The sequence below is a fragment of the Chanodichthys erythropterus genome, chromosome 8 (assembly GCF_024489055.1).
Source record: "Chanodichthys erythropterus isolate Z2021 chromosome 8, ASM2448905v1, whole genome shotgun sequence".
NCBI classification, from domain to species: Eukaryota; Metazoa; Chordata; class Actinopteri; order Cypriniformes; family Xenocyprididae; genus Chanodichthys; species Chanodichthys erythropterus.
Genome location: NC_090228.1, coordinates 41,731,663 through 41,742,916, shown reverse-complemented (window position 1 = coordinate 41,742,916; position 11,254 = coordinate 41,731,663). Strand labels below are relative to the sequence as shown.

Genomic DNA, 11,254 nt, shown 5'->3' with positions numbered 1-11,254 from the left:
TGCACATAAAAACTACAACAACCAAACAGCCAATGTGTGATTCATCTTGATCTATTTGTTTAACACCAGCACATGCTGATGATGTATTCTTCTATACTTTGCTGCGTTCCAGGTGAAGTTGGACATGGGAATATCCGAAATTAAATGTCCAACTTCAGACCTCAGTGAGTTCCAGTCAATCAGATGTCACTTTCACATGTTGACCACATGATGTCGCCACGACACAACAAGAGAGAGAGTGTTTTAGTGTCAATTATGGCAAAAACAGAAAAGAAATGACATAAATCGCTTTGAAAACAGCTGACGAATAACATTACTTAAACTTGATGTGTTTTTACATTTATTCTCATTGGAAGCAGGACTTGCCGACATCTTGGAAGTGATGCAGAATGTCTGACTTTGAGAGGTGTTCCAGACGTTATTTCCAAGGAGGAGGTGAGGGAAAAATCCACATTCCGAGCTGTCTGGAACGCTGCTTAACTTCGTAGCCTACAGTTCAGTAGTTGTCATCATTGTACAGTCTATGTCATACCCTTTATAAATGGTTAAATAGTTCAGAAAAAAATTAAACTCTGAATTCCTCTGACATCTATTTTACTATTCTATGCATTGTGATTTTAGCGTGTGAACAGGGCTTTTATTTTGGTGTGGTGACGTCATATGCCTGCGCCCCCCATGTGCATCTGTTTTGATTCAGCTGAAGAAAGGTGTGTTTTAAAACATTTAAAGTATTTAAATCGATACAAACCATTAAATCAATTGTATAGTTTTTACAAACGATGCAAAATTAATTATGTATCTGAGAATTTCGCTTTAATGCGTTAGCCAACATTAACTAACGTTATTTTTGTAAGTAAAGCGTATCCACACACGAGTAACAGAAAAGGTGCGTCTCATTTCGCTCCCTATATGAATCAGTTTATTGTAACGCGAACTTTTCGAAACTCCGAGTCAATTGAATTAAATGTTTTGCGGAATGATTCAGTGATTCGAATCATATGCCTGACGAGGATTCAAAACGGTGTAAATGCAACGATAACACAAACATGTAACTTCTAATATTTATTTGTGTAATCTATTAAATATAACATACAATCATTCAATAGTAAATCATACATATGAATTATCTGTATAGTTTGTGTTCTTTTATTCACCAGTGTTTTTGAGTAATCAGGTCATTAATTCTCACTCTGACTGAATCCCTTGCCAGTGCACTGATTACTGAAATAGGGAGCTGATTGAGACACATCCAGAGATTTAGTTTGAATTTATTTGTATTTTTATTAAACATGATGATATGTCTTAACACAGAAAAACTCCTTGAGAAGCAATTCTTGTGACACTATTATAAAGATGGCATTTAATAAAGTGGAGAGTGAAGACATGAGGATTGAAGAAGCATTCAGAGTGAAACACGAAGACACTGAGACACAAACAAAGATGTCGTTTATTAAAGAGGAGAGTGAAGATATGAAGATTGAAGAAACATTCAGTGTGAAACAAGAAGATACTGAGGAACAAACAGGTTGGTTTCATTCTCTAAGCTGAATTTAGTCATTTGATCCTTATTAAAAATGTCCAGCTCTACAGAAATGAATGATATATTTGAAGAGTGTCAAACAGGTGTCTGAATTAAAGCAGTTTTATTTAACATGGAGCTGGTCACCTCATGTGGACAGACATGCTGATGCCGATATCTAAGTGAAGCTGTGTGGCCAATGGTCTATGGGAATCGTATTATTTCAAACAAAGACATGATAACACTAATTTTACATGACAGTGGGCAACTGAATATAGCGCAGCACAGATGAAAAATTTAACAGCTGACATTTTAAAAATGCCAAATATGTTGAGATCACGTGACCAGACAAATACGAGCGTTGCCTTCAAGTGTGTCTGAGAAGATCCCACTTCAAAGTTAAGCATTCATGATTTTGACACGTCATGTCATTAAATTAGTAAAAGTAATTTTCTGTAACATTTACAGAACTAAAAACTAGAGATGCACTGATACTAAATTTCTCCGCCGATACAGATCTTTCCCAAAATAATGCTGCAAATTATACAGAGAACCTTCTTATTTGATAAATTACTATAATATTAGAGGTTAAAATTGACTACAGAGCTCAAGCTATTATATTCAACTGCTATTTATCTTCAGATATAACAGTTGCACTCAAATAAAAATGAAAATGTTTGTATACACCTCAGTTGCACAAGGCAGTTTTCATAAACACTTGTCTTCAAGGCAGATTTATTCAAACATACATAAATAATTAACAGTAAATAAGCTCCTCTCTATTGTTTAATCATAGTTAACTAAAACTGTGAACATTGGATAACTGTTCTTAGGTTAATGCAATGTTAAGTGACATTGTTGACAAGCTTATTGACATCTTGAGACATGATTCACTTCGGTAAGTTGTACCGGATCTGTCAACTTATCTTTAAGGATTTTTTCAATCACATTCAACCACAGTTACGCTAGCTGTCTCTGCTAGACTGTTTGTTCTGCCTCTGGATATATGATATAGTCCAATCAGCGTCAAGTCACGCTCTGTGGAGTACCGGCTCTAATTTTAGTAAATCGTGGCCATGCTTTAACTATATTAAAATGAGAAAAATGAATAAGTTTTGAGAACGAACCTTACCCGGGCACATTTGACTTCCAAAGTCTAGTTCATTTGACTTGTGTGATTGCTCCTGGACACTTCAAGAGGTGGATTGGGCATGGGTTGATCGGACTCGGGTACACATGCAGCGTGATCAGGGGAGCACACAACGGCTACTACTTGTCTGTGCGCTACTATCATCATTATGACAATGATCAGGGTCACCAAGTTTTCACAACAAAACCCGCACAATTGCTACTCAAAACTAGCCCAGTCGCGTTTCGGGGGGTAAAATATTAATTTTTTGGGTGGGGTTCCTCCGGTAAAATTTGCATTCCATGAATTTGGCAGCACTGACAATTTTATTATAACTTGGATAGTACACTTTTCAGTTCATTCAAGTATATTTTAAAGGCAGGAACACACCAAGCCGACGCTGACGAACTAGTGGCGACGAAAGCAGACTGCGGGGTTGGCTCACGTCGGCAATGTCTGGGTCCAAAGTTGACCTGACGCACCAAACCAATGCTCGACAGGTTTGCACCTGCGTAAGATGAAATGCCTTTCCGTACCAGCAGGTGGCAGTAGCTGAACAGCCAATCAGAATGATCCGATGGACCGTCGAGCTTCGACGCCGAAAAAATTCCAACGAGGACCAACTTCAGCCGACGGTACGGAACACTCTGAGAAAACTTAGTCGGCCGACCATCAGCTTGGTGTGTTCCTGCCTTAAGTTTTGAATGGGTCTCACCTTATTGATGAACAGGAATTGTATTTGAGTAAATTTACGAGTACCTCCGTAATAAATGTGGAGCATGATTAAGTGAAAATCACTGCACTGTTTAAGTAATCAATCTATTTGTGAGTCTATTAGTGAGAACACGTTTCTTCCTGTTTTCTTCAAAACAAAAAGTTAAATCAAATAGCATAATCATTGTTCCAGGAAACCATGCCTAGTGTGAGTCAGTGAAATAATCTAGCTCTCTAGATGCTCATTTCCCTTTCAAGTGGAACTCAACACTGCTGGTATCTGATCCACACATAGGCAGCAACGTCATTGGACCATTTGACATCCAGAAAGGTAGTTGAAATCATGGTTAAAATAGTCAGTGGACCATAGTGGTTCAACCTTAATGTTAGGAAGCGACGAGAATACTTTTTGTGCACAGAAAACCCCCCAAAAATAACAACTTTATTCAACAATTTGAACTGTTGTCATTCGTAGTGAACTAGTGCAGGCTTCCTCGTTTACATCTGAACGCCAACTCAGTATTGGTCGAAGCTGAACACGTGAGCACCAGGACGCATGTATCCGGCACAGGATCCGGCTAATAATGAGCCGGCATTTGGACATTTTTAAATGTCCATTTGTAAACCCAGCCTGATCTGCCGGCGATTTGATTTCGCCTCGGCAACTCAGTCTGGAAACCTGTACATTCATTTCTACTGCTTCTGTTACACTTTTGCGGGAACCAATCACAGACTGGCTTATCCACCTTGCTCGCTATTGGCAGGTATAACACGATGACGATAGAGAAGCGATGGCAAGCACGACCGTTAATCCAATTCCTTTTAACCTCTCGACGATGCTGAATGACTTCTTTAGTTTAGCAAACAAATCACTCGAGTGGGTGTAAATACCGATCACTTTCATGTTTGTTTTTTTTGCACAACCTGCAAAAATCGCTCGATGTCATTGCTGCTTCTGCAAACCGCTGATCAGTGCTACAAACCAATACAAACTAAACCTGTCTGGAGTTTTCACGTCGCTCTGCAAAGTACGTCACCCGGATCGTTGATCTGATTGGTTGAAGGACTATCCAATTGCCTGAATAATGCTCGTTATAGAAAATATATACAGACTCCCCAGACCAATGTTCAGTTTTAAATTGATCTTGGTCTGGTGATAGCCAGACAACTTAATTGTATGACCAAAGAGTATTTTGAGTCTCTTTTGCACTAATAAGAAAAAAAGCGAGGTGGGGGATTAAACTGAACAGCCAATCAGAGTGATCTCTCTCACTGACTGCCCTGACGCCAATTCAAATGCTGAATTGGGTGAGCTGCTGACATGTGGAACACACCACAAAAACTACCTAACGGACGCTCACCAATGGCCAGATGTTGGTCGACGGTAACTGTCAGCTTAGTGTGTTACGGAGGTTCTGAAATTGCAGGAAATACATCTTTACAGAGTAGGTTTTAGTGCTCTATGTTGGATTTGCCATTGCTTTGTGCCATTAAACTGCTGTTAATTTGCATGTCTTTTTTCACTTTAGACTTGATGGCATTGAAAGAGGAGAGTCAAGAACTGAATGCAATGGAAGAGAAACGACACTATGAAAAACATCATGATGTCAGGACTGGGGATAAATCTGTACAGTCTGAAAAGACATCCTCAAGAAAAAGAGCTCAGAAGATCGAATCTAACACTTCTTTTACTTGCTGTCAATGTGGAATGAGTTTCAATCACAAACAAAACCTTGAAATCCACATGAGAGTTCACACTGGCGAGAAGCCTTTCACATGCCAACAGTGTGGAAAGAGTTTCACTCAAAAACAGAACCTTACAGTCCACATGAGAGTTCATACTGGAGAGAAGCCTTATACTTGCTCTCAGTGTGGACAGAGTTTTATGCATAAAAAGAATCTTGATATCCACATGAGAAATCACACTGGTGAGAAGCCGTTTACATGTGATCAGTGTGGAAAAAGTTTCTCACGTGAAGTAACCCTTAATTGCCACATGAGAATTCATACCGGAAAGAATTGTTTTATATGTAATTACTGTGGAAAGAGTTTCACTCAAAAAGGAAACCTTAATATACACATAAGAGTTCACACTGGAGAGAAGCATTACACATGCTCTCAGTGCGGAATGAATTTCACATATAAACCAACCCTTGATTCCCATATGATGCTTCACACTGGAGAGAGTCCTTACCCTTGCAAACTGTGTGGGAAGGGCTTCTCTCAAAAACAAAATCTTAAGACTCACATGAGAACTCACACTGGTGAGAAGCCATTCACGTGTGATCAGTGTGGAAAGAGATTTGCACGTAAAATAACTCTAAATTATCACATGAGGATTCACTCAAGAGAGAACTGTTTTATATGTCATCAGTGTGGAAAGAGTTTCCCAGACATGGAACGCCTTAACATGCACATAATAATTCACTCTGGATAGAAGTGTTTCAAGTGTCATTACTGTGGAATAAGGATTAGTGCTAAAGTAAAGGCTGATTTATACTTCTGCATCGAGCGTACGCCGTAGGCTGTGCGTACTACGTGTAGCCTACGACGTAGCCTGACATGCACCTCTTCAAATATGTAACAACGCGTCAATTCTACACGGACCGCATGCCCTGTGATTGGTCTGTTAGATCCCCTCCTTCGGGTCAAAAAACTGGCGCGGCACAATCCGAGAAGAGCAAGCGTTTTCAACTTCCATGGGAATGAAAACCGCTCTGTTTCAGGGGACACATGCAGTCATACTGCAATAAAAGTCGTTACCTATTTGCCGCTTCTGTTTGTAAGCTTCTCTGACAACGTACATGACAAGCTGCTTCTCTGTGGCTTTTGCCTTGATCCTCAACATGACCGTGGACACTGCCTACTAGTGGTCTGCATGGCACAACGACGCAGAAGTATAAATGAAAACAGACACATAGCCTACGGCACAGAGGCTCTGGTGTACGTCCAACACACCTGAAGACTCACATAAGACTTTATATTCAAGGGTGGTTTTACACATATCCTCCATTCATAAAGAGTTTAACTTCTAATCAGGGCTTTGTACAGACATTTTGGAGGGCAGGTGCTCAAGCAAAAAAAACAAAAAACAAAAATGAGCACCCCTCATAATTGCTGTAAATATTACATTAAAAATATGATGCTTGTTACATATTGTAGAACATCTTTACATTACTTATATATTTAAATAAATAAATGTATTTTGTTGTCATACTGGAATTGTTAAATGAGCAAAATCTATGTTGTGGACTATAGAAAGTACTATTTATTATTACTATTGTTATACTAATATTATTTAGATGTATTTACACTGCAATTACAGTGGCATGAATAATGTTATGTAATTGTTGTGAATAATTGTGAAATATTGGGAAAATCTTGCCCTGGTAAAAAATTCTCCTGGTACTATATATTGAAAAGGCTTACACACCATGTACTCTTATCAGAATAGGTTTAACATGTTGCTCGAACTAGGCTGACCTGTTGTATTATACTACCTTTTAGTGGTTATCGTAGTATGCAAAAACCCATATCGATACAAAGATGAATAATAATAATAACTTTATTTTTATATAGCGCCTTTCAAGTAGCTTCTCAAGGCGCTTTACATAAAACAAGCAAAAAAGAATACAACACACACAAAGTAAAACAGGTTATACATATAGATATGAAAGATAAAAAACAAGACAATCAAGAAAAAGCTACCCTAAAAAAATGAGTTTTTAAATATGATTTAAAAATACTTAAATTCTGTGCGTCTCTGATGTGAGGAGGGAGTGCATTCCAAAGCCTAGGAGCGTAGGATGAGAAGGCCCTATCCCCTACAGAATGCAACCGTGTCTGTGGGACTGCCAAAAGACCAGCTTGTGAGGAGCATAAGTGATGCTTTGGTGTGTATAAGGTTAAAAGTGCAGACAGATACTGGGGGGCCAAACCATGCAGTGCCTTATATGTGAGCATGAGGACTTTAAAATCAACTCGGAACCTGACCGGAAGCCAATGCAAGGACTTGAGAATTGGTGTAATATGCTCGTTTCTCCTGACTCCCTTCAGGATCCTAGCAGCTGAATTTTGAATGGGCAGTTCTGGGTCATAACATGCTGCTTATAAAGATCCTTTGCTTCCTTTAATAACTTTTCACAGGCCCTACCTCAGTTAAATTTATTATACTTACATAGGAGAATATTGAGTGGACTCAATAAGAATGCAAGGTTTGGAATAAAATAACCATTATAATTTATCATGCCACAAGACTTTAAAAAATTCCTGGACATGCAAGTAAACTAGAAATGACCCACCATTTACAGTTTTGTAACAAAAAGCATAATGCTGCTTTCAATTCTTTTGTAAACATATGCAGACTTTGTTCAGAGAACTTCAAACCATGTAAAACTAACAAACGCAGATTATTTCATGAACACGATTCTTCAGACAAAGCTGAAATTACCATTGTACTAGAGTAGTTTGTTGGCAAGCTTTATGACAAGTTTGCCGATCTGCACTTCTTGCTGATGAAGTGAAGATTGCCAAACGGTCTGCACTTGAGGTACAGCAGCGTTTCCAAAGAAGTTGTATGACTAAAATTGCATATATATGACGTGCGATAAGACCAGGGAGAAACGATGTGCACCATCAACGCCAACACAAGAGCAGAAGAAACCGTGGACGTGACGTCTGAAGCTGAGACTATCCCCCCACATACAAACAAACACGTCTAGTTCACTATCTTTGTACGAACTCTCCATAGAGGTAATGGTTATTATATTGAACAAACTGTATATTCTATACCCTTACACTAACCCATCACAGAAAACTTTATGCAGTTTTCATTTTTTTTAAAAACAAACAAAACAACAACATTATTGTAACAAAGTTCGTAGATATGGGACGAAGGAGACGGGAACCGGCAAACATTTAAACAAACATTAATATAAAATGAACAAATACAAAACTAAAGTAAAATGCCAGCAGTTCCTCACGGACTGGCTTGACAGTGTTGTCGCTCCCCTTTTATGCTTCTGGAGCTCCTCCATTAGAGATTCGAGACCGGTGCAACGCACAGCTGATGCTCGTTATCACTCGGCCTCACGCCGTTCCCTCACGGCTCTTGCCAGGCCTTCCTCGTCACAACTATTTAGTAGGTTTATTAATCCATTTCCCTCATGGGGATTGCTAGCTGGTCCCCACAGTGTAGGTGATCTCAGGTTTTACTATCCTTGTGGAGAACACAATCAAAATATTACCATTACTAATGTGTTTGCATGTAATTCTTTGAAAAATTAGCGAGTAATAAAATGAAAGAGGCTGTAGGTGAGGCTATAGTTGCTGCAACGGGGAAGACGAGGCACCTGCCTGAATTTACGCAAGAACTACAGTGGGACGATTTACAAAGCTTTCAAAGTTTTGCTCAGGTGGTCCCTAATCAGTATCTACTTCAGAAAAAAGGCAAAATATAGTACATATTTCAGAAATGCCATTACACTCTATGAACGCCTTATAATAACTATCTGCCTTTGGCAACAGGTATTGCCTATCTTCCATCAGTTTACATAATTGTACAATATATAGTTTAAAATTTTCAGTTTTGCAATTCTAAAAGCATTTTCTTTATTGTTTTATTCACAGAGGAATAATTTTGCAGGATGCTCAACTTTAAGTGAGCTTATTCCCAAAACGTGTACAGCCATCTATCAGGTTCTCGAAGAAAGACATCTTAAGGTAGGCACTCCAATCCTCACCATTTTGGTTTAATTGATATATCGATACAATTACCTTATTGCAAAGAATGTGTCCGTTCTGTTCTTCTCGCTTTAAGTGAAGTACACGCATTGTTATGGGAACTGTCCGGTTTGGTGGTGATAAACAGTGCTGTCAGTGCTATAGAGTTCAATAAATTTGCCTGTTTGTCTATTTGTTAAACACTGTCATATCTTATGTTTGCATGATTTTCTTCTATGTAAGAGGACCTGCTACACCCTTTACAACCATACAAAGGATGGACAATGACTGGAAAATTGTGATCACTGGAAGAGGGTTCAATGTGGTGAAAGGAGATGGAGTAGACATGTGCCATTGAACCAGTCTTGATGAAGTCTTTTAGTCAATTTAACATGAAGCAATCACATTTGAACCAGAAACAATGGCGTTAAATCAAAATAAATTATTTAAATAAAGTGAACAGCATCAAAAATAAATAAATAAATAAATAAATACATGCATCTTCTTTGAAACATAATGTTAATCTGAAATTAAACCTGGCTCCTGGTAGTAGCTCTATTCTTCCTCCAGGAAATCAGTTTATTAAACTCTGGACTAGACTAAGTCTAGGACTATTTTAAACCATGACAGAGAAAGCAGATTTCTGTTAATCTGGTTTAAATGTATTTCTGCTTTAATGTATTTCCACTCTATCATATTTGGCCTTGTTTTAATCCTCTCCGAATGTCTTACTATAGCTGTTGCGTTACAATAAAATGAATTATTCTATTTTTAAAGTACTTTGGAGGAAAAACTGCTCAGATCTTGACAGTTCATTAATCAGGCAAATTAGGTCGTAAAAAGGACACAAAGAAACTTCTCCCGTTTAAAAAATCCACCCTTGCCATTGGCTGGTTCACCCTAAGGAGGAGTGTAGACGATATGCCTATATAACAAACCAACACGAAATCATCTCGGCTCAGTCGCCCCATCCTTGGACGAGACACACTCTTATTTTATTTTATCTTACTTTCAAGTTTGTTTAAAAATCCCACTGAAGAGCCTTCCTTGGGGAGAGAAACCAATACCGTGCTCCAGCACAGTAATAATAAAATAACAATAAAAACCCTGTTACAATCGGTTGTCTGCAGGAGGTGCTCATAGCAAGGCATCTGACACAGGAGAGGCCGTTCTGAAGAATCAACGTCTATCTTCATCTTCACTTCTTATTCTTTTATAGACAATCAGAAATTCTGAGGTCATGATCTCTGATAGATCCCCTCTAAATGTATTTGTCCTTTACAGACAGTTTATCAAACCCAAAATCCTGAGCTGTCATAAGCCCTGTAAAGCCTCAGAATTTGCTTATATAAAGCCCTTCACTTCTTTGTCTTCTTTCTTCGGATTCTCCTTTACGGTCTCCTGTGCCTTGTCTGCAAGACATCACCCAATGGTAATAACTGCCTTTCTTAATAATACATGTTTTTTTTCCCCTTACTATTCTACTATCATGCTTCATATTAAACATTAAAAAAAAAACAGTCTTGTCTTTCTTAATAAGCAATTTATCATATTAAACACTTCTACAAAAAACAGTTGTCTTGTCTTTAAGTAATTAATACATTCTTTATTAAATGCTTTACAAAACCAGGGGCCTGTACCATGATGGTAGTTGAACAAACTCAGGGTTATAGGATTAGTTTCGAGTTGACAAGACCAAACCACTCCAATCCGGCTTTGTTGGTACCATGATGCTTATCATTAACTTCCTCTGTCAATTCAGGCTTTGATCCTGAGTTTGTGGAGAGGGTGCACTTGAATGCGTGACATCAGTGGTGAACAGCCAATCACATGCCTTGCAACAGAGAGAAACTCTGATTCACTTCTCGCGAGAGAGCCAGCGTGATTCAAAACTCTTTTGCTGAAGGTTAAGAGATTCAAGAAAATGAAGAATTTAAAATAATTTACACTGACGAAAATAAATTATCTTGCTCTATCAGTGCAAGTGAAACTTGTGATGTTAGTTTATTTAGTTGATAATATATAGTGATAGAGACATGTAAGGTCACATGTAGTCATATTTAAAGTTTATATACAACTGATTTATATTACATATTATTTGTATATATTAATTTAAACTAAATGCTTAATAATAACTGTTAAACTAAACTTGCGTGTGTGTAATGGATTAA

At 38.1% G+C, this 11,254-nt stretch overlaps 1 protein-coding gene across 1 annotated transcript; it reads left to right on the top strand.

Moving 5' to 3' along the window:
• The first annotated feature begins 674 nt into the window (after positions 1-674).
• Positions 675-5,799, top strand: LOC137024973 (gastrula zinc finger protein XlCGF57.1-like). Its single transcript, XM_067392957.1, has 3 exons — positions 675-707; positions 1,312-1,525; positions 4,892-5,799. Exons 2-3 carry the CDS (start codon positions 1,354-1,356, stop codon positions 5,797-5,799), a joined length of 1,080 nt encoding a protein of 359 aa, XP_067249058.1. The 5' UTR covers positions 675-707; positions 1,312-1,353.
• The last annotated feature ends 5,455 nt before the right edge of the window (positions 5,800-11,254 follow it).

What these genes read in the sequence shown, in the direction of transcription:
- LOC137024973 (XM_067392957.1), top strand. Translation starts at nt 1,354, where the DNA reads ATGGCATTTAATAAAGTGGAGAGTGAAGACATGAGGATTGAAGAAGCA. An exon ending in AGATACTGAGGAACAAACAG is followed by an intron (nt 1,526 to 4,891) that starts GTTGGTTTCATT and finishes TTTTCACTTTAG; the next exon opens with ACTTGATGGCATTGAAAGAG.